The sequence below is a fragment of the Protopterus annectens genome, chromosome 7.part0, assembly GCF_019279795.1.
Source record: "Protopterus annectens isolate FY-2018-M chromosome 7.part0, PAN1.0, whole genome shotgun sequence".
NCBI lineage: Eukaryota > Metazoa > Chordata > Ceratodontiformes > Protopteridae > Protopterus > Protopterus annectens.
In genome coordinates this window covers 1,162,896,656-1,162,921,991 of record NC_056739.1, presented here as the reverse complement: position 1 = coordinate 1,162,921,991, position 25,336 = coordinate 1,162,896,656, and the positions used below count along the sequence as shown (strand labels likewise).

At 37.4% G+C, this 25,336-nt stretch overlaps 1 protein-coding gene across 1 annotated transcript in view; it reads right to left on the bottom strand.

Moving 5' to 3' along the window:
- Window positions 1-25,336, bottom strand: part of LOC122806926 (cholesterol side-chain cleavage enzyme, mitochondrial) — a 191,334-nt gene that overhangs the window by 27,984 nt on the left and 138,014 nt on the right. The window contains exon 8 of the mRNA XM_044077751.1: window positions 11,389-11,580. Coding sequence (XP_043933686.1) covers window positions 11,389-11,580 — 192 coding nt within the window. The remainder of the gene's footprint in view (window positions 1-11,388; window positions 11,581-25,336) is intronic.

Genomic DNA, 25,336 nt, shown 5'->3' with positions numbered 1-25,336 from the left:
AAGAGTGCAGTTGTCAGCATACTGTATGAGGCTAGAGAGGGGCTGAAGGAGTGGAGGTCATTAATAAAGATGTTGAAGAGAAGGGGTCCAAGAATAGAACCCTGGGCTACACCAGTGTGTATAGGTAAGAAAGAAGAGCAAGAAGATTGTCATCTGACTGACCGTAGCCTGTCTGTGAGATAACTGAACCATGAGAGAGTTGGGCTGGATAGATTAAGGTTAGCCAATTTAGTCAGAAGTTTGGGGTGAGATACCATATCAAATGCCTTAGATAAGTCTAGGAACAGATATGAGACCTGATTATTACTGTTCCTAGCTTCAGCAATGGTGTGGGAAAAGGATAGATGGGCTGTAGAGGTGCTGTGATGAGGATGAAAGCTGCGCTGGGTAGGGGTGAGGAGGTTGTTTTGGAGTAGGAAGTTAAGTATTTGGTTTTATATGCATTTTTCTCAAATCTTGGATAGTGGGGAAAGTATAGCAATAGGCCTGTAATTAGAGAGATCATTGGAGTTGCCACCCTTGTGAAGGGGAATAATGTAGAAGGACTTCCAGATTTTGGGTACAATAGATTCTTTAATAGATTGATTAATAAGAATAGAGACTGGATAGGCGATGGAGTTATATAATGATTTTATAGTAGTATGTATACATTTATGGCCAACATATATCTTTGCTTCACATGCACACTGTCCTCCATGATTCACACTTTAGTAGATCCCAGCAGATAGTTGGCCATATCATTTGAATACCACTGTGCACATGGGCAGGTATGTAGCTGTTCCTGGGGTGGGGCTTGCTTACTTTTGTTAATTGCTCAGAGCTCCAGTGCGTATTTTCTACCATGCAACATCCTTTTGCAGATGTGTACCATATTTATGAATGCTGCTCAGTAGTTTTAAGATAAAAGTCAACATTATATTTTGAAAATGTAATCCCCAGATAGTTTATATAATCCACTATTCTTAACAAATGAAACTCTAATATACTTGAAAGTTGATTTGTAGCAAATACAAGGAAATAATACATGCATTTATACCTAAGTCTGCTGTTTGATGCAGTTGCAGATGTATAAATTTAAACTAATATAAACTTTACAGGTTGGAGTCATGTAGGTTATCACAAAGTGCACATTGTGTACCCCTAGTGTAACTTTTCAAAGTGAATAGACATCATAAGTATTGTAGTAGAGATGTACTTGAATTCAGAAAGTGTAGACAAAGTGTACACTTTGTGGTAACCTTTATGAATCTGGCTTTATATCATTTCTAAAATACTGAAAATATATGTTAATGTTATCTGGGAGTGTTGTCAATAACATCTGAACTTTATCAATTCCAATAAATTGTATGCTTGTAATTTGCATTATAGTATATATAAACATCATAACTTAATGTATAAGCTAAACAGATAGGGGGATAGTGAGCGCCCCAGATGAGTACAACAATTAATCTGAAACGTTCTGGAGCCATCTCCATTAATAGAGTTGTTGATGAATCTACATGTAGTCTTTTTATAATATTTATAAATGACACAGAAGATTTTAACTTTTCCAGAAATTCAAATGGAAGCAAAACAGTAAATCCTGTAAAAGACTTTTGTGTTATCTACTGAAACTTAAAAAAAGCGAATGTCCTGAGTTTATAGCTAACAAAAATGTTTCCAAACTAATAGTCTGATCTTGAGTATCTTCTCTTCTGAATCCTGACAGTAAAGGTAACATAATTTCTAAAGCAGTTTATTTCTGTAGGCTATTTCAGCAGCAACATTTTTAGAGTCTGGCTTAATTACAACAATTAGCTTATAATTTGCAGAATTGGCTGGATCTGAATTTTATTTGCATATCAGGAAGGGTTTTGATTGGTTAAAATATCTGCCATGTCAAACCCAGAATTAATGGACATGCTCCACCTCAAAAAATCCAAGTCCCTTAGAGCTACACATTCCAGGGACCTAAACCTCAGCACAAAAATAAATAGGACATGCTGGAGGGACACATTAATTTCCCAGAGGCTCCCCTAACTCTGGAATAGAATCCCAACTCATGTTAGACATAGCCCCTTGCTGACCCTCTTCAAGCGAAATTTGGATGCGTGGATGGAAAATCGCAAATTCACCCCTGGGATCTCTCCTGTGTCCCTGCTAGATAGAGGCACAGTAAACTAATCTTAAAAGGGTACCTTCTGTGACCTACTTTACAGAGGCACAGTAGGCTAATCTAATAGGGAGGCGGAAGCCAAATACACTCTGACTAGGCTTATAAATGCCCTAGGGCAGATAGCCTAGTATCTACCTATGAACCTATGAACCTATGAACAATTACACTGTGTATGAGTACACGGTTTATGAAAAATGAAAGCAACTTTTATATTTTTCATAAGAATTTCAGGGCAACTAAGCCTTGTGAATATTTATACCTTGCTAGCTCCCATCTACAAGCCATACCTCCTTTCTTTAGGAAGGTTAGGCCAGTCAAACCCATGGTGAATTTGTGGGTGCCCATCCAACCTTGTGGGTTCAGTTGGAAACATGACAGTTTATTGTATTGCTTAATCTACAGAGGCAGTTTGTTCCACAGGTGATGGGGAAGTGTTACATTAAGCATCTGTCCCTCCATTATATTTTATGTATCTGCTGGTGAAGATGTACGTCCCTGGTTCTGGTTATTTCTAGAATTATTAGACTTGATGAGTTAGAGGAGGTCCAGAATAACTGGCTGTCTAAAGGTATGGAAGGCAAAGCATAGAGCTCCCTTCAAGAGTCTATAAGATACTGAATAAAGGGGCAGTACTTTCAACAGCCCATGTGACTCAGGGTCTTTAAGCCTTTAATCTTCTCAATGTTGAATCTCTGGGTCTTTCTACTTGTTTGGTGCATCCTAAAGGGGTTGTTGTTTTCAGATGGTCTAAGGGAACAATGACCTGTTTAGCTCTGGATGACATTCCTTTGGTGATTAGCTGTTGTTAAGAAGAAGGATATTGTCTACTGTTATCATATGATAATCGAAAGAGAATAAATTATCAACCCATGTTCTAATATCCCTGACTACATTTTCATTTTGAAGTAGTGTATTATCTATGCTGTTATTCTGAAGGGTGGGGTTTTCTACCAAATGTGACACCATATCTCTTTTATACATTTAATATGAGTCCATTTTCAGTACACTGGCTATTTACAAGTGTAAGTTCTTGCTGAAGGGTTTGGGTATCATCTGCAAACTTATCTAGCCAGAAGTTCTGATTTCTGTCTGAAGATCAGAAAAGTAAATGCTGAAAAGGAGGGGTGTCAGAACACTGAGCCCTAGAAGTCACCACTGGTTACCTTCATACTTTCTGATCAGACACTTGCCACTTGCAATGCATTTGTTCTGGCTTTTAGCCAGTTTGTTATCCATCTTTCTACATAAGGATTTATTTTTTTAAAGTATTAAGATTGCTTACAATACCAGCACTAGGTATGGTGTAGAATACATTTGACATAGGTGTGAACAGCATGACAACTGCTAACAGCCTGAGTAAGCCTCTTGAAGAAGTTAAGCAAATTCATCAGGCAGGATGTCCCCTTAACAAAGCCAAACTGCTGAGGGGCAAGCCTACTGAGACTTTTGATATAATAGTTTGTGAGTACAGTTATAATATATTTCATGGCTTCACAGACAGACTGATGGGTCTATAATTCCCAGCCCAGTGGCATGGACACCCCTTTTTATTAAAACTTTTATAAAATCCATGGTAAAGTCATCTTGGCCAGAGGCCATGTTCATTTTTAAAAATCTAATTACTTCACAAATCTCTTGTTATGTAATTGATTTCTTTAGTATATCCCTAATTCGTTCAGAAATGTCAGGGCATTTTATACCATTAAGGAAGCTATAAACTTCCACCTATATGACTGCATTATCTAGTTTGCTATAACTATCTTAGAACGATTCATAAAAATATCTTTGACTTTTCCATAACTACATAGGTAAAACTAATTTTCACTAAGTGATTATTTTGCTAAATGATATTTCCTATGCAGTTATATTTTCAAGTATCCAAGTATTCTAACCTGAAAGTCACCACATTTTTGCAAGTTTGGCTGTTGAACAGTTTCAAGAGAAGAAAGTTCCAAAGCAAGTGCAGATTCCAAAATATATTCTCCTCTGTGAACAATAATAAAACTTCTACAAGTGTTCACCAACAACAACTTCAGCTTCTTTCATCTCTTTCCTCTTAAATGGACATACTCCATCTCAGAGTCATACCAAGGTTGGCAGGTGCCCTGAATAGTCCCCATACTGGTGCCCTCCACAATCCAAGCTAAGGACATAAAAAAAAAAAAAAATTTGAACTGTGGCAAAGACCCTATGTAAGCACCTTGCTAGTGTTACTAATACACTGCACTATTAGATATATTCACTTAAATAGTGGTGCTATCACACAGAGCTTCTCAAATGAATATCAGTACTACGCCTACACCCTCTTACAATTTGTACCCAGGACAGCCTCCCTTTTGCCACACCCTAGTTATGGGTGTGCCACATCACAAACAATAACTAACTAATCAATGTGAACTAGGTAAACATTTTTAAAACTCAATTTCTATTTTTGGATTTTCAGGCTTAATTTTTTAACAAACCAATACACTACACTTTATGTGCAGCTGGAACTTGGTAAAAGACTTCTTTGGTTAAGAATACTATTGGCTAGACTTAATTTGTGTTTGCTGCACAATATGCATCCACTTCAGTTTTAGTCAAAGTGAGAATGTTCTTGGAGTATATATAAATAAAGAACAGACTTCTCCTATATAATATGATTCAGGCCTTCCTTACATGCTGGAATTCTACATACAGTATGATGCAGGATGTATAGGTACAGCATAAAATGAGCATGTAATTTGACAAGAGGACATAGATGGGGGATATAAACCTTATCTCCAACCAATAGTGTCATACAGAGCCAGATGATGATTGGAAGAAACCATATATGTAATGAACAGTGATACTGTTAGCCATATTGTTGTCTTACCACTGTCTCTGTGATCTAAGACAAGTTGCAGTATTTCCAGTCACATTTCCATGCAAACCACAGCAGCCATAATGCATTACTGATAGGCCAATTACTGAAAACATTCCTGGATGGCCATTGTACAATGTTCACGCACAAAGCAGAACACTGCATTATGGTCTGTTTGTTAGAGGCATACATCACAGAGAGCACATAGGAATTATTCATGGCACAGCACATGAAAGGCATTGTTTACTTTCATGAAGTGCTGAATGGACTCATTACTCAGATATTGCTGACCATTATCTGAAGACATTCCGATTGGACTGTTAACATAATGTCTGCATTCAGTAATTACATGTCTGAGCTGTAGTTGCTATTCTGTATAATGATTACTAGAACAAAGCACTGTCATGTTTATGGGAAATGGTGTCAGCAGAAAATGTTAAGAAAGCATATCTTCTGTTACCAAATGTTAACCTGCAATAAAATTAGACAACCTTACACACCTAACCTACACCATTGCTTTATTGACAATAAAGCAGGATAGTGTGATAATCCATAATTCAGTCACAAGTCAGTGTGCTGTATAGTACCATAGCTGTCACTCCAAGCACTGACACAGAGAGAATGTTGAGTGAGTTTAGGGTTATAGTAATGGGCAAAGGAGCTGCTCCTGCAAAGTATAAGAAGAGGCTGATACTCTTCAGAGTCACTTTGACAAAGGTTGTAGCCAGCTATACACCATGGTTGACACAATATACCCATTCTCAGACAAAGTATGAAGTTAGTGATAGTTTTTTTGTTAGCTAATCACAAAAATAAATTGTTTTGCCATATTAGCAATTTGATTCCCATTGTGGAGAAATTGCAAAAGAACATGTTTTTCCTTTCAACCTTGCTGATATTTTGAAATGTCATTCACAAAGACAAAAAAAATAAGAACAGGAAACAGATCTTGCACCAAATCATGAAATGCCACTCTGATAACTCCACCAAAGTGATTCCATTTACTACTAACCTTTTATTTTTTATAGCCCAATCAATATTACAGAGGTGTTACTCTTAGAGACTACACCCCAAGGTGGTACAGTTACAGTTTGTTCACTGATCCTATGTGTGATACAGTATGAAATGCCAAAATAGCAGAAAGTGTAATTGAACAATAAACCGGGATCACCATATACTCCGCAATGCAAATGATCTTTGGGGCTGTACCTGTTGGAGTGACAACATTACAAAGTTTTCCCAGAAAAAAACTGTGATGGAAATTAATTAGTGATTACACAATTATTTATTAACTATTTATTAAGTACAGCTTTCCCTTTTTTCTTTCACATTGTTAGATAACAACATAACTCCCATTATAGGATTACTCTACTTACTGTCACTTTAATTGTTTCATTGCATATTTATTCATCTATATTTATTTCAAAAAACTCTCTCTAGTTAAAATCACTGTCATCATTCTTGAAATGTTTTCTTTGTTATATATGTCCTACTTTTGGTTTATTTGCTGGATTAAGAGGTACTTTGTTTACTTAAGTCTATTTCATCAACCTTGACATGTAATCTATGTCTAACGCGTTCTTGTATTAAGTGGAGCTTTTTTTCAGTCATTAATATTGAAATGTAATCTTTGTTATATATGCTCTACTTTTTTTTTTGTTTGCTAAATTAAGTGGAGTTTTTCCTCCCAGGACCTCCTCTGAAAATTGATTATTCTTCCAGTTAAGACTTTCACTGTAAGCAAATGTAAAAATAAATAAAACAAATAAATATGAGTGGGATTCAGAAACCTAACTGCCTGTGGTAAGCTCTTTTTGCTGCTGGTGGTAACCCTTTCACATTCTTAGACAGCCATACATCAGTGCTTACTTTGAAGAGGTGTAGCACCACAGTGGTCTGTCTGTCTCTCTGTCTGACTGCACATGTTAATGAGGCCTTCTGGGGGAGTGGCTTACAGTAATTAGCTATGTGATCTCCCCTGGAATGGCTGACAGCACCACCCAGCTGCTTACATCCTTACTGCTAGTTGCATTAGCTGACTCAGCCAAAAGGTCACGGTCACCCATTACTCTCATCTGAAAAGAATAGGTTAGATGTAAGTACCAGGAAGTTTAGTGGGTGTGTAGTGCTGTTGTGTGTGTGTCTGTGTGTGAGTGCATGTAGAGGTGTATAAGTGATGTAAGGTAAGTGTGTTTTAATATGTGTGTGTGAGGTAGTCTGGCTGCCATACCTAAACTTTCCTTGACTAATGAGCAAATCCTACAATACTTGGGGAGACCAAAAAACAAGCAAACACTACTACGGAAGTCACAAACTCGCTGGAAGGCACGAAATAAAATAGATAATTGTAATGAATAATGAAATAATATTTAAAACTGTTTAATAAAAATAGGTTTAGCGCTTTCATCTATGAAACTAGACTTCATCAGAACATCAAACAAGTGAAAAAATCCATTTAAATACATGCTTAATACCAATGACAATCACGTATTCAGTCACATCCCACTTCATAATGTCATCACTTCCTCTTCAAACGTAATAACAAATTAAAATATGTTAATACTATAATGTTAAAAAATCCCTCCAACATATTGAACCTATATCCCAAATATTAACCTATATTGTATAAAACAATATATGTTCCACTAATATGCAGAAATAATTCTTTACAATGTGTATTTTAAAAAAAGTATTTTTGTAAAAAAATATCTTTTTTAATAAAGTTCCTACCTAAACAATCAACCTATAACCTAACTTCTAGGACAGGTTTAATGGATATATTGTCATTAATTCCTGGCTTAACTGTAGCATTTAAAGTCATTTGCCATTTCACCTCTCTCTCACTTAATAAAGCCTTAAATACTTGGGGAGATGTTAGACACCACTGACTATCAAATAAATCTCTAAGTTGCTTAATAAGTTAATAGAATGGCAGGTTGTGGATCACAAAGAATTACTGGGGGCACGAGAAACAATTTCAATAATACTCTAATCTACTTACAAAATTAGTAGAACATGGGTTTTAGGGAGTGAAGCACAGAAATTCAAGAAGTATAAAACTCTGGTATTATCAGCTGACTGTAATGGTCCATGATCAAGACTTCCAGACAAAGTTTGGGGAACACTAGACAATACCATGAAGTCCTTCTAAATATTACTCTAACCCATGTACAGAGTTAATAGAGCATCAGGTTTTATATCACAATGTATTACAATGCATTTTCTGAACAACAAGAATGAGCCATCATCTAAGGGATGGTCTGTTAACTCAAGAACAGGTAAGGAGTATAGCACTGTGCCCATGTGTGTGTGTGTGTGTGTGTGTGTGTGTGTGTGTGTGTGTGTGTGTGTGTGTGTGTGTGTGTGTGTGTGTGTGTGTGTGTGTGCACGTTTGGATGTGTGTAGAAGAATGAAAAAAGGGGGTGCCTGTGCTACTATAATGCATTGCCCAACAGTGGTAATTAATACAAGAGCAGCAGAAAAAAGACGTTAGTACTTGCAATAATCATGAAGCAATTCAGTGATATGCAAATTATCTGACAATGAGGTCTTTCTTCATTGGGGTTAATGTGTCTCTGAATGGTTAGTTTTCACAATCACACAAAAAAGGCCATTATTTTGCAGTGTTACTGCTTGTGGCTGGGTCTGGGCCTCTTTCTGAACTCTAGCCTATAAATTTATAGCACAGATTTACTTTCGCACAGACTTCCTATTAAAATATCTCAGGATAGATATCCTACCAGTTTATATTGCTTAGGGCTCAGTACTCCACTTCCTGAAACAAGACCCCACCATTGCATTGCATATTATCATTTTTATATTGCACAACAGAGGTTGACATGTCTTTTCATTACAGATACTCTGCTAGCAGTGATATTGGGTCTATATTAGAACACCGAAGTTTCAAAACTTCGAGTGTTCTAATATCGAACCCTATTCAACGAATGTTTAAAACATCGAACATACAGAACAGCGAATTTTTTCCTAGGGAAAAAAAATCACTGTTTCAAAACACATACACACAACACAAGCACACCAAACAAACAGCAATCCACACACATACACCTAAACTCTTACACCTAACCCTACACTAAACTATATATACACCACTAACTATCCACTTACCTTAACCCAAACCCTAACACTAAGGTATGTCAGTATCGCACAGTCACCTCACCCGCGCCCTAACCCTAACTCACCTAACCCGCCCTAACCCTCACATTCACACAATCGCACACTTACCAGAACACGACCCATAACTTTCCACCACAGCGCTGAAAATACTGAAGCAACAGAAACGGACAACCAAATTCTTTCCCTAGGAAAAAATTAAGTTTTCTGTTTCTTCGATATTTTCAGCGTTCGCTGAAAATGGGTCGATATTAGAAATCTCAAAGTTTTGAGACTTTGGTGTTCTAATATAGACCCGTGATATGGGCTTGCTAATGAACCAGACTTCTAATTAACAACAAAACAACAACCGGACCAGCAAACTTACCACACCACTATTTATTGAAAAAGGAACAAGAGTAATTATTAAAATAGATATGCTTTCATGCCATATAGGGTACTTCATTGTATGAATTAGGTTACATTGATTCCATGGATTTTTACCTAAGTTTCCAGTTTTTCATTGTGACCTAATTAAACTGCATACAGCAAAGAACTTTGTATCAACGTATACTATTTAAAAGTAACAGCAACATGGACATTTTAATGCTTTCATTGTTTACTCTAGATACACTAGTACCTTAAATATATCTGTTACAAAAGCTACATCATTTCCTCTATCAGCCCCAATGCTCATAAAGTCTCATAAGCCCATACTGAATTTAAGCCACACAAAAATAATGTTATCTTTGTTTAGTTACATGTTTAACTTAATGTTTTTTCTAATATACTTTAACTTTTTTTCTGATTAACTTGCTTGGGATAACATCTGACTACGAACTAAAATTAATTTTTTGTAGTGTTCTTTATTATCCTTCACTGCACAGTTTATTCTTTATTTCCTAATATATCTATGGGGTTGCTACAATTCACAGTTAAAAAAAATTAGTATGACACCTGGGTTTGATTAGGATATCTGAAACAGAGAAAATGCAAAAGAAATAAAGAAATGTTGCTAAAATAAAGTTACATGTTTTTCTTTAATCATGTAATTGATTGTCCTAGGTTCCCTCAACAATTGCATTGAAGGTGTCAATTTGCTTACAGGCATCAGTCACCAATGCTTGTGACCTGGATTTGTCTAGCATCCTTGCTGCTGATTGATCACCAGGTGGAGACCAGCTTCACACATACCTCTCAACTGTCCAGATTTCACAGAATGTCCAGATAGTTGCCTTATATTTTTGGTCTGTTCAATACAAAATCTGTGATTTTCTGTGAAATTGCTGAGGACTATAGTCACTAAATAATGGCATACATCTGAGTTTCAGACTTCATATTCTTCAGAAAATACATGCTAACACAAATCTCTATATTCTAGTTGCTTTCTAAGTTTATAAAAGCTATATTTAAAATCTGTCCCTATTTTTGAGCCTTTAACCTGCCATTATGTTTAGCTTTGTCCAGATTTCTTGTGCTAAGAGGTTGAGGGGTATATTCACAGCCCAGAAATCAGTGACCTGCTCCTACTTCAGAGCGTACTGGTGAAGAACAAAAAGACATTTAGTAGGGAGAAAATATAATTGGGATGCAGACAGACATACTGCACAGCATGTACAAAGTATGGTGTATATCTATAGCAATATTCCTGCCTGTTTCCTAGCAACCAGTAGAGTAGTACAGAGAAAAATGACCTTATGCTATGAGTATGGCAAGTTCTTAAGCTTCCATCCCAGATATGGAGTAAGAAAGCCTGACAGTAGAAATGTCTTCTCTCCTGAAGAGTTTTAACGGAACTAAGGAAATTTAAGCTATTAGTAAAGGGGAAGGGGCTTAATATGAGAAGACAGGCTGCAAAACTATATAGGGTATAAATTTCAGTGGGTACCTGCTGGAGCCTGTGTCACATAAAATAACTGCAAGTTTGTCTAACTTTGATGCTAGCCCAGACATTAATCAGGAGCCTAATTTCCAACTTTTGCCTGAGGTTAATGCAGCCCTCATAGTCCAGATAACCTTAAACCCATCCCAAACATAACCCTAACCTAACCTGTGCTAATCTGAATCTTAGTCATAATTTGCAGTGTTGCAGTTAGGCTGATGACTAACCCAAACCTAAGTGTCTGTAGAAATGTGTTGTGTTTTGTAAATCTGTGGCTGTATGACACCTATGAGTTATTTTTGATGTATAAATTATTATTTAGGAATGATGAGCAAACATTGTGGTATTTTACAAACCCATGACCAGCAATAATTATCAAATGGAAAAAAAATGACTTACATGAGTGAGAAAGAGCATCATTTCTGCTTCTGCGATTCTCCGCCCAATGCATTGTCGTGGTCCAAATCCAAAGGCCAGGTGATGGAAATACCTACTTTCATTACTGATCCACCTTTCAGGGCTGTATTTCTCAGGTTTAGAAAACACTGATGGACTTCTTCCCATTGCATACAAACAAACTTGGACTAATGCCTATTGAAACAAGTAAGGCAGTGTTAGCATCATAAAAACAATTACAATTTTTAAGCATCATTGGATTTCTAAATCATGTTATACTAGCCTAATGCAAACATAACACCAGTGAAAACAGCACTGGAAAAGAGGGTGATCCAATTAGATATATATACAAATAGATACCTATTCACTGCTCTGCTGGGAGACATTGCAAAAGCACTTGTGAAATGCAGGTAAGTAAACATTTGATTGTTTTCATGTTAAAATGTTTATCTTCACATATGCAGCCACACTAAATGATATGGGATATAGGAGCAGAGCTAAAAAGAGCTTTCAGTATGACTTGTCCAAAGCTGAACTTACAAAAAAAAGAAAGAATTGGGGAATGAATGAATGTACATTGTGCACCTCAAGTATAGTTTGTGTATTTGCATATTTATAAGAGGATTACAAAACTTAATCAAATGGAATATTGTCAACTATAGCCAAAAGCTCAAAAATACATATAGCAAAGGAAATTTTGAACAAATGCTAACATGAGTGATGTTACAGTACAGACTACAAGATAGAGTTGCTTTGTTGTGTAATTGTTCCTGCAGTGCTGCATCTAGTGATTATGATAGAGCTACCTGGGCAAAGCAGGAAGAGAGGAATTATTTACTAAGTAAGGCATTTCATTAGGCAGTGAAGGAGTACATGTTTTGGGATGATATAACATGATGTAGAAGTGAACCTCACTTTCAGACTCTGTGATCAAGAACAGCAAAAACCTTATTCTCAATGCACACTTTATTATTATTATTATTATTATTATTATTATTATTATTATTAATTTTACAATGTAGAGGTACCACAGTGGGTACACCAGTGACACTAATACAGGTTTTTGCCTAACCTGTGTTTAAGAAGAATCAGTTATTTTTTGATTCTCGTATCATTGACTGCCTAACATTCATTAGGTATTTTATTTATGATGGACTGTTAAGGATTTGTGTTCACTTTTGTTTCTGCTGAATAACACTTATCCAATAACTGTAGATATCTACATTTCAAGAGATGATGTTATTTTTTAGATAATGTATATTTATAAAAAACATATGACATAATGTTGGAACAGAAGATTACATAGAAATCAGTTTCAGTGAACACACAACTGATTTTAAGAAAAATTATCAATACAAAAAAAGCATAATAGTGTCAATTTGCTTACAGGCATCAGTCACCAATGCGAAAATATAATTGGGATGCAGACAGACATACTGCACAGCATGCCTTAAGAAATTTAACGGAACTAAGGACATTTAAGCTATTAGTAAGAAGGGGCTTAATATGAGAAGACAGGCTGCAAAACTATAGGGTATAAATTTCAGTGGGTACCTGCTGGAGCCTGTGTCACATAAAATAACTGCAAGTTTGTCTAACTTTGATGCTAGCCCAGACATTAATCAGAGCCTAATTTCCAACTTTTGCCTGAGGTTAATGCAGCCCTCATAGTCCAGATAACAAATCTGTGGCTGTATGACACCTACAACGGTGAGTTATTTGAGTGAGAAAGAGCATCATTTCTGCTTCTGCGACCAATGCATTGTCGTGGTCCAAATCCAAAGGCCAGGTGATGGAAATATCGATCCACCTTTCAGGGCTGTATTTTCAGGTTTAGAAAACACTGATGGACTTCTTCCCATTGCATACAAACAAACTTGGACTAATGCCTATTGAAACAAGTAAGGCAGTGTTAGCATCATAAAAACAATTACAATTTTTAAGCATCATTGGATTTCTAAATCATGTTATACTAGCCTAATGCAAACATAACACCAGTGAAAACAGCACTGGAAAAGAGGGTGATCCAATTAGATATATATACAAATAGATACCTATTCACTGCTCTGTTGGAGACATTGCAAAGCACTTGTGAAATGCAGGTAACATTTGATTGTTTTCATGTTAAACTGTTTATCTTCACATATGCAGCCACACTAAATGATATGGGATATAGGAGCAGAGCTAAAAAGAGCTTTCAGTATGACTTGTCCAAAGCTGAACTTACAAAAAAAAGAAAGAATTGGGGAATGAATGAATGTACATTGTGCACCTCAAGTATAGTTTGTGTATTTGCATATTTATAAGAGGATTACAAAACTTATTCAAATGGAATATTGTCAACTATAGCCAAAAGCTCAAAAAATACATATAGCAAAGGAAATTTTGAACAAATGCTAACATGATTGATGTTACAGTATAGACTACAAGATAGAGTTGCTTTGTTGTGTAATTGTTCCTGCAGTGCTGCATCTAGTGATTATGATAGAGCTACCTGGGCAAAGCAGGAAGAGAGGAATTATTTACTAAGTAAGGCATTTCATTAGGCAGTGAAGGAGTACATGTTTTGGGATGATATAACATGATGTAGAAGTGAGCCTCACTTTCAGACTCTGTGATCAAGAACAGCAAAAACCTTATTCTCAATGCACACTTTATTATTATTATTATTATTAATATTATTATTAATTTTACAATGTAGAGGTACCACAGTTGGGTACACCAGTGACACTAATACAGGTTTTTGCCTAACCTGTGTTTAAGAACAATACGTTATTTTTTGTTTCTCGTATCATTGATTGCCTAACATTCATTAGGTATTTTATTTATGATGGACTGTTAAGGATTTGTGTTCGCTTTTGTTTCTGCTGAATAATACTTATCCAATAACTGTAGATATCTACATTTCAAGAGATGATGTTATTTTTTAGATAATGTATATTTATAAAAAACATATGACATAATGTTGGAACAGAAGATTACATAGAAATCAGTTTCAGTGAACACACAACTGATTTTAAGAAAAATTATCAATACAAAAAAGCATAATATTCCCAGGGTCAGTTTACAAAAGTAAATTAGAGTAAACACTGTAGATACAGAATAAAGTCTTATATCTTCATGTACTGACAAGAATGCCGCGGTGGTACGGAGGTAGCATTGTTACCTCACAGCAAGAGGTTCTCCCGTTCGATTATCGGCTTGGCTTGGGAGTGCCTTCTGTGTAGAGTCTGCATGTCCTCCCCGCGGTTGGGTAGCGTTCGAAAAACATGCGTGCGTAAATGGGTGTGCCTTCGTTGAAGGTTGGGCATTGAGCTGGCACTTCGGCATTTCGTAAAAGTCTACTGCCAATCATTAGTGGACCGGAGTTCCTCTGTGGTGACCCTTTACCAGGAAAAAGCCGAAAGACAAACAACAACAATGACAAAATCTTCATGTACTGACAAGAAAAAAATACTCGGATTATATTATCCCAGATGATTATTAACTAAAGCAAATAGCACATACAGTTGAGATACACTGCAACCATTGCCACTTAGCAGTAATTTGTAAGGTAATATGGTTCACCTAAATATGGGCGGCACAGTAGTACAGCAGATAGAATTGTCCTGTCACGTCACAGCAAGAGGTTCACTGGTTCAATTGTCTGCTGGGGTGCCTTCTGTGTAGAGTCAGCATGTCCTCCTTGTGGTTGTCTGGGTTTCCTCTTGGGTTTTCCACTTTCCTCCCCCACACCAAAGACATGCAGTAGGTGATATGGACACTCTAAATTGGCTATAGGTGCGAGTGTGTGGTGTGGAAGAGCTACAACGGCAGGCAGGGGAAATGGAACCATAGGTAGAGAGGGGGTGAGCACCCCCCACTTTTACAGCTGCAAGTTGAGAGGCTTCAACAATTTATTTAAAAAAAAAATTAACTTTTTCACTCCACAGTGTCAGTGTCTTCTGCTTTAAGGAGGACCAGGTGTGTGTGCCACCAACGCGGACATAAACTTACAGACTTTAAACTAGCTGTTTCGTTGAAAGAGATGGATGGTGTGTGTGTGTGTGTGTGTGTGTGTGTGTGTGTGTGTGTGTGTGTGTGTGTGTGTGTGTGTGTGTGTGTGTGTGTGTGTGTGTGCAAATCAAATCTCAATGAGTGTGTGTGTCAGTTACTTAGAGCAGGGACACAAGATCACTGGTTTCACAAAGAGACTGTGGGAGGACTTGGCTTGGAAACTCAGCTGCAATCTCAACTCTACAGCTGTGCCAGTATTATTGGGGGCTGGAGAGAGAGAGAAACCCAAACCCCAGACTGAGTGTGTTCTCTGTGTGTTCTTAAGGGAAATTGTACTTGATGCAGAGAGCTGCATCTGGAAATACTGTGCTTATCTATTTTTGTTCCAAGTGAACATCCCTCACCAGTGTCAGTGGTGAGGATTCAGGCTCCTCAGTTACTTGCTCAGAGGGGGAGGAATTCACAGTTTTCATTGTTATTTACTGTTAATTAATAACTGTCATATTGTTGAACATGTCAGTGCAGTTCTGTGGATTGTGGACCTCAACTGAAGTGGCAGCAGCCCACCTGGGTACATTCAGATGTTGATATCAATGATGATGGTGATATAAAATAAGACAATGCAGTCAGGAAACTGGAATAACTTTGACTCTGCTGTTACTGTGTTTTCAGAAGAAGTTAATACAGTTGCTTCCTTGCCCTAAGTCTTCTTTTGTTTTCCAAATTTTTATCATTACTGCAAGTTGGCTCCAGTTTTGTTAGCTTTTTAAAGTCATGCAAGAAACATTCATTTATTTAAAAGCACAATAAAATATACTGTGTGATTTTTTATTCTTATAAAAAGTTATTAAAGTTTCTTGCCTGACTTTAAGCCATCAATTAGATTATTATTATTGTTATTTTTTCAAGTTGCACAGTTTTTGTTGCACTTCTTGTTTATTTAATTGAACAAATGAAAAAATGCAGAAGGCTGAGCTTGAAAGTGGTAAACATATTTTGCTCACAGTTCTTATTTATACCTCAAAACCTCATAGCTCAAGGGATAAAGCCAAAAATGTAATGGGTCGGTAAAAGGTCAAAGGTCCAGAATCAGGGACAGATTTTAGAATAATATTGTTCTTATATTCTTATTTACTTGAATAACTGGTTTTGCATTATCATGCATTTTCTGAAGGATATGAAGCCTAGGAGTCTGAAACTCAAATGTCTATCATTATTTAAGTTTTGCAGTCCTCGTATATTTGCCAGAAAACCACAAATCCTATGAGGAACAGACTATAAATATGACATAAAATTAGGGGCAGTCAAACATATGCTCTGATCCCTCAACCTCTTTGAGCAAGAATCAGGGAGAAAGAGTGTGAAATGCTCTTTTGTCACCAAAGCAGTAGATGGAGGTTAACAGTTCACATCACATTACCTTGACATGGCCAAGCTTTTTGACACAATCCCCTACTCCGGTATAGTAGAAAAGCTGAATAAACTAGGAATAAACCATATTTTATAGGAAATCGTTGAAACTTAGCAGTAGTTGATAAAGGAATAAAGACGTGGATCAGTAATTGCTGTAAATTTATCAAACATAATTAGAACTGATAGTAACATAAAGTACAATGCCTCAGTGAGGCACCATTTTAAAACAACATCCATATGATATAAGCAGGAAAATAAATACTAATAGGTTCATAGGTTCATAAGTTTATACTAGGCTATCTGCCCTAAGGCATTTATAAGCCTAGCCCAAAGTTTTGTGGCTTACGCCACCCCTTATATGAAAAAATACTGTGCCCATTAGTTTGTTGTGCCTCTGTCCAGCAGTGACACAGAGATGATTCTGCCGTAAACTCTATGATCTCCCATCCACAGGTCAAGATTTCTCTTGAACAGAGCCAGCGAGGTGGTCTGTCTCACATGGACCGGGATTTTATTCCACAGCATAGGGAGTCTCTGAGTGATAAATCTGTCCCTCCAGCACGCCCTATTTATATCCGTGCTAAGGTTTAAGTCGCTTGCTCTAGTGGTTTTGGTGGATTTGGATTTTTGAGGTGGAGCATGTCCATTAATTCGGGTTGGACATGGCCTTGTATGTCAGGCACATGTCACCTCTGAGCAGACGGTATGCGACTGAATAGAGCTGGAGTTTCTTCAATCTGGCAGCATATGACAGATTTTGGAGTCCCTTTATCCTTTTGGTGAGGAACTTTGGGGTCTCCAATTGCTGCAGATGTCGGGTGAGATACATCCCAAATGGGGCATTGTACTCGATCATTGGTCTGATAAGTGAAGAGTACAGTGGAACAATGACCTCACTAGATCTGGATGTGAATCCCTTCATGATCAGGTGGGCAATGTAGAAGGTCTTTCTAACCACTTTAGCAACGTGAGTGTCAAAAGAAAGGCCACTGTCAACCTGGGTCCCCAGGTCCCTGATAACATCTTCTGTGCTTAGTGGATTGCCACCTATATGGTAGCTTGGGGTTACCTTGTTTTTCCAAGGGTATGACTATACATTTTTGGCTAACTTCAGGCCATGGCTCTGGCACCAGCTATCTGTTTCCGTGAGTCCCTTCTGAAGGATATCCGTGTCCGATGCACTTTCCACTATGGCTTCCAGTTTGCAGTCGCCTGCAAACTTTGTCAGCCAAAGTCCTCCCATGTTGGCCTGTACTTCTGAGAAGTAGATGCCGAACAATAGGGGCCAAGGACCGACCCTGTGGGACACCACTTGTGACCGGCGTGGAGTCTGACATAGCGCCAGCAACTCTAACCCTGTGGGTTCTGTCCTTAAGCCAGTTTGCAACCCATCTTGTGACATATGGGTTTACATTTAAGCTGGTAAGTTTTCTACAATACCCGAAAGGGTATTGTGTCAAAAGCCTTTGCAAGGTCAAGGTAGGCTGTATGGACTGCCTTTCCTCATCAATGGCCTTGGTGACTGTTTCAAGAAGTCGACCAAGTTCAAAAGGCATGATCTGCCCCTGACGGCCAAACTGGGTCGGGTCCAACGCCTGCAAGTCCCCTATATCTTTGTTTATGAGCTCCATTATGATCCTCTCCATAGCTTTGCAGACTAGACTTGTTAAGCTTATGGGGCGGTAATTACCAGGGTCCAGAGGCACTGCCTTTGTGGAGTGGGACCACAGTTGCCGACGCCACTCCTTGGGCACATATCCTGTGGTAAGGCTGAGATTAAACAGCTGCCTTATGTGGTTTAATTCCTCATTTAGCTCTGTAGCACACAGCCGGGGACACCATCCGGTCCCATTGATGCTGTGTTTTTAGCTTTAGAGAGAGAAGCTTTCACCCGCATTTGAGATGTCTGGGAGGCTACACTCCGCTGGGATAGTTATCTCTCCTTTAGGGAGAGGGGGTGAAGTTTGCACTGAACCTATCTGCCAGTATGTTGGCAATGTCTGTGGGTTCAGTGATTTTGTATCATTTTGGACTAATTCTGAGCATATCTGGGAGTTTCCACCCAGGTTCCTAACATAGCTAAAAAAGGCCTTATGATTGTCCTTTGAATCCATGGCAATTTTTCTCTCAAAATTGGCCTTAGTTGATTTTATGAGTGCTCGTATTTTTTTACTAATAATGATCAGGGGTGACTTCCCTTTTATGGATTTTGTTCTATCATGTAATAGCTTTCTCCTCTTATTGTAAAGTTTGTTAATGGCTGGGGTCCACCAGACTGGACGTTTGCCCTTTGTGGAAAGACTCTTGTAATGTTTTATATGCACATTGTGCAAAAAGTAGATTGTGTGGTTGATTTTAAATTTTCAGTGCCAACATCACTAGCTGGGCTGCCAAATGGCTCACTGGATGCAGGAGATCAATATAGGGGAGGCTACCTCTAGAAAGAGACCAGCCACCAATGCAGTCCCCCAGGGTTTGGTACTGAGACTTTTCCTGTTGGCATCTACTTCTTGGAAGTAAAAGCAAATACCAAAGGGCTTTAGCCAATTAATTTTGAGATGACTGCAAGCTAGGAGCAGTTATTGAATCCCCAAATGACTTAATCATCATTCTGGCAGGTTTGTCCCAAACAATAACTGGTGCCAGAATCATGAATTGAAACTAAACTCTAAAAAATACATTATTGTATCCTTTGGGAAGTTGTCCACCCCAGGGAACTACCAAATTGACAATACCCCCCTGAGAGTTGACCCTGTTGTTTGGTATTTGGGAACATATGTGGACAGTGACCTAACTTTTGACCAACATGTGCCCATTGTCATAACAAAGTCTTTCTATATTGCACAGCTTAGGAACAAATTGATTGTGACTAGATTTAGAGATGTTATTGTCCCATTTTGTGAAGCCTCAATTGGTCAATCATTTTGTATAATGCCAACTTTGACATGCATCTGTCCAGACACATGCAACAACTGGAATGCTCACAGAGATACCTCACTAAAAGGATACAAGTCGTATACAAAAGGTACCACCTCAGATTATTATCACTATACTCAGTATCATGCAAACTGCTAAGAGCTGACCTTTGTCTGACAAACTAGAAATCCTCTGACCCAATACTGATGGACTTACTGAACATCAGTAAGTTAAATGGCATCAGAAATACTCAGTCCATGTATCTAAACAGAATGGTGTGGAGAGACAGATATCACAGAGGATAGTACTGTTCCAGAACAGACTATCCATTCAAGTAAAACAAAGCTCATCCTTGTCCATATTCAAATGCAACTTGGATCTAAGGATGGGTAATATAAAATGCACCCCAGGATTGCCCCTCATGCTACTAATGGATAGAGGCAGTTCCTAAATGCTGCATCCCTTACATGGGTCTCCTCAAATTATCTGTGGTAGGATCACAGTTATGTTCACTAGGGCTAATATACAATTATCAACCATTGGATGGGTAAACGTTAATTCAAGCACCAAAAGGGAAATTATCTAAGCTTAAAATGTCTTCCAAGTGAACCTATGTTGCTGTAGTAAATAGTTTAAAAAATAGCCCTTTTTACATCACTAAGTGCCTGTCTCACATTCCGCCCCCAGCCTTCAACAGCTTCTGGCACCTCTGGCAGTAGGTCTGGCCACCTGGTGGTGTAAACCTTGGCTCCAGATGAAGTGACACCCTGACCCCATGTGCAAGAATGGAAGAAAGTGGTTATGGATGGATGGATAAATACTGAGAGCTGTAGATATTTAAGATGCATTTAGGAAATTATCTCCATCAGCAAACAAAGAGTATACAATATCTGTAGAAATTTGTGTACTCTATAGTCAGATCTCTTGTTAAGATAAATCATATCTTCTAAACCTTTTATCAAATATAAGCAACTGAAAAAATTGAAAGAATTATTGAATATGACTGTTTATGATACCTGAACTTGACTTAGGTACTTGTACTTGTAAGCTATGAAATGTTTGCCCTGTATTAAAGAAGAGAATTTGCTTTGTTTTTCCTGAAATATTAGAAAATGTTGTTTTCATGCATAGGGTAGATTGCAGTTGTACGTCTTGATAATATAAGTGATTTGTTTTTGTCTTATATTTTAAGTGGGCACATTTGAAAACTTGTTATACACAAGCATATTAATTAATTAATTAATTAATTTATTTATCTATCTACCCTTTTATTCATTTATGTATTTAATTAAATTCATGCATTTATTTATACACATATTTCAGTTTGTTAACCTATTAAATTAACTTGTCTAAAGATCCCTTTTAGCCATGACACACCCCACAAGGCAGAGACATTACAGCAAATAAGAGTAAAATCAGAATACAATAAATCAAACAGTGCCACCAGGCAGATACTGTTACAAAACCTATCAGCACATTCAATAAAAAGCAAAAATCAGCATGCATGTTTACTGCAGGTTCATATGATACTTATTTAAGCAAGATTAATGTGAAAATATAATTTTTGTCATCCTGATAAAAAAGTATAAAACCGGCAGTAGTCCTGATACAATAGGGTGGAAAAAAGTAATCTAAAAAGTATACTTAAAGTTGAAATTATTGCAATGAATATTTTACATATATGCAGTGTATGTAAACTGAGGAGTTGGAAGAGGAGCAATTACAAATGTTGTGTGTCTAATCTAGTCAGACACACATCCACTGGAAATCATTGAAACTTAGCAGTAGTTGATAAAGGAATAAAGACTTGGATCAGTAATTGCTGTAAAATTATCAAATAGAATTGGAATTGATAGTAAAATAAAGTACAGTGCCTCAGTGAGGCACCATTTTAAAACAACATCCATATGATATAAGCAGGAAAATAAATACTAATGTTTTATATACACATTATGCAAAAAGTAGATTGTGTGGTTGATTTTAAATTTTCAGTGCGAACATTTTTAAAAAAAGAGTGATGGGGGTTTTAGGAATGGTCATGCTGGAAAGAATTGAATGACAATATCTCATTAATAATGTGTTTACAAAAGCAAAGGACAATGAAGTTTAAATGAGAGTATTTTAAAAGTTTTTAAAATTATTCCTGTCTAATATACATCATAGCTGGTTCCTGTTTCAAACTGCTGCTTATTTGACACTGGTTGCCTACATATTTGCAATATGGGTCTTTTACTATTTATTGATCAGATATTCTTCTGCTTTAGAAACCACATCCAAATGACATGTACTAGTCTGAAAGCTTGCTTTCACTTTGCATGTTTATTCAAGTATTGTATTGTATTCATTTGATTTTGGTTAATAAGCATTTTTGAATTATTGAAACTGGGGTCTCAAGTTATCAATATTGAGTCATGTTGTCAGTATATTGAGTAAATTTTCTTAGGTTATTTTGGACAACTTGCAGCTACACTCTGGATATATTTTAAAAGTCGTTTAATGCTGCAATGGTTGTCAACAGCAACATATTAAATGGTGGCATATCCAAAATGAAACATCTTAAAATAAAATACATTAAACTTTAAAATTAAGATATCCAAAGGCAGTTGAAGTACCCCTGCTAGAGTTAAGGTATGGCCTCCTATAAAGATGAAACTTCAGAGAACTCCTACAGAAGTACTCATGAATCACTCCCACAAATCAGAGAATGGTAACTGGTTCCAAAGGCCCATTCTCAGAATCACTGATCCAGATCAGGAAACTGTAACTAGATCCATAGTCCCATACTCAGAGTCACTTTACCAAGTCAAGGAACAGTAGCTGTTTCCACAGAGTTATAGTCAGAATCACTCACCCAAATCATGGAATGACAACTGGGTCCACAGAGTCAGCGCAAGATAAGCAAAATACATTTTACCAGATGCCTCCAGTCTAATCCAGCTAATATATGTCTAGCATGGATAAATTCTCTCAGCGCCTGCTTTAAGGTAAGCAGGACCCAGGTTCTGAGAACACAGTAGGTGAGAGCAAGACTTTAAACATACAAGGGTACTTACGTATTATCGCAACCAGATTTTAGCAATAATACCACTTGCTTCCCGATATCGGCATCTGACCGTTAGTGGTTTATAAAAGTCATATAGTGTGTTTCCTTTAACAGTACAGTTTTTTCTGGGAGTGTTTTCAATAAAATGTAAAAAAAAAACATGCTGTAATTCCTTTATGCACTTTACTGCCAGCAGCATGTCGCTTATTGAAAGTCCACTCGCTGAACATTCCTTTTTTTTTCGTGGCAGCAAATACTGATGAATAACGGTCATAACTGCATTTGGGTTTCAGGTATCACAGCTTTCCTGAGACTCATACAACACAGTATTTTGCTTAGTTTAAGATGCATTTCTAGGATTAAAACACACAGAGGGATGCCTCATCACCATTTGGAGTCCTACTGAATCGAAAACATGTATTGTGATGCGCACTTTGACAAGGAAGAGGGAAAAAAAAGGACTGTTTTTGAGAGAAGGGGGTTTTAAGAAGGGTTACGAAGAATAGCGTGATAAGTTACTGTCACTGTGGCTGCAAGCACCATTAATGCACAAATGAGATAGCCTCACACATGCTGGTAGTAAAGTGCACACAGCCACAGTGACACACAGACTTTCTCAGTTGTTCTTGACAACCTGTCTTAAAACAACCTTCAGTGTGAAAGTAAAGACATTTGTTGACATTTGTACAACAAAAACTGTCAGATTTCGATATCGGGAAGCAAGTGGTATTATCGCTAAAATCTAGTTGTGATAATACGTAAGTACTCATACAAGTTTAGTAAGACTCATTTCATAGCCTGTGGTCACTACATCTACATATAAGTTTACTGAGACTTTGTCATTGTTTCAAAAGCTGCTGTCACTACATCTACATGCAAGTTTACTGAGTATTTGTCATTGTTTTATAACCTGCAGTCACTACATCTACATACAAGTTTACTGAGACTTTGTCAGTTTTATAACCTGCGGTCACTATATCATTATACAGGTTTACTGAGACTTTGTCATTGTTTCATAGCCTGTGGTCACTACATCTGCATACAAGTTTACTGAGACGTTGTCATTGTTTTATAACCTGCAGTCACTACATCATCATACAGGTTTACTGAGACTTTCTCATTGTTTCATAACCTGCAGTCATTACATCTACGTACAAGTTTACTGAGACTTCATCATTATTTCATATAAGCATATTTATCATAAAGAACCTTGATGAGTGTTAACTTTAATCAATTAAATACATGCCTGATTTGCGAAATAGTAGGACCCCTTACTAGGTTGGCCTTTGCTTCCTTTTGTTTGACCAGTAGACTATACTGCATATGCCAGGTATTTAATCCCAGAAAATGACAGTAAACCTGTTTTACTTGCATCTCTTTGTTAATTGCTTTGTTCTGGCTATAGACTGAGTCCACTCAGTTATAAATTGACTTGAGGGTGGGGTGTCTGTATAGTAGAATGTATTGCTAAATATCCCTTCTGTGTCACATTTTATCAACTCTATACTCTCCCTAGCAAAAAAACAACAGTAAGACCCTCCTGTCTATTCCTAATGAATTAGACAGAACCCTCAAATCCTTTTCAGTCAAATCAATTCAAACTAATACCATCAAAAAATATCTTTCCAACCTTAAACTCTTCTACCTCGTAACTGACCAACTCCCCAATGAACTTCTAAAGCTATCAGCAAATGCCATCTCCTACCCTATATCTCTCCTAATAAACAGTTCCATTGCTGAGCAGTACATCCCCAAACTCTGGAAAGTCCTTATATCATCCTTCTTCAAAGGCGACTCCTCTTCTGAGGTCTCAAACTACAGACCAATTGCCTTCTTCCCTCCCATAGCCAAGATTATTGAAAAATGCATACATACACATACAACTCCTCGACTACTAAGCAATAATCTCCTATCTGCATCTCAACATGGCTTCAGACCTAAACATAGTACAACCACTGCCCTTGTTAGTCTTACAAACTCAGTCAACCAGCTCATCTATCTTTCTTGAGATGTCTAAGGCCTTTGATACAGTATCCCACCAAAAGCTACTAAATGAGCTAGCTTCCTTAAACCTAACACAGACAGCCCTCTTATGGTTTTTCAGCTACTTAACTGACCGCTAAAAGGCAGTTAAGTGGCAAAGTGAACTCTCCACCCTATTACCGGTCTCAGTAGGAGTACCCCAATGCTCAATTCTTGGTCTATTGTTCTGTGCCATATTCACCAACAGGCTCAGCACAGCCAGCCAGCATGCAACCATCGTTCAATACACAGATGACTCCTCCCTCATATGTTCAGCTCCCTCCCTATCAGAACTCCTACAAACTTTCCAAGACATTGAAAAATACGTCTCAGACTCTGAATTCATACTCAGTCCAAATAAAACAAAGCATATGCTCTTCACTAATAGCAAAGTTCCTGATAACCCCCCCTTCACAATCTACTGAGCCAGCAAAACTAAAATTGAACTTGTCCAGCACACCTAACTCCTTGGAGTCACAATTGACAACAACTTAAAATTTGACAAACACCTCACTCTATGAAAAAGATCCACATTAAGCTAGGGCCATTATACAGAGTCAA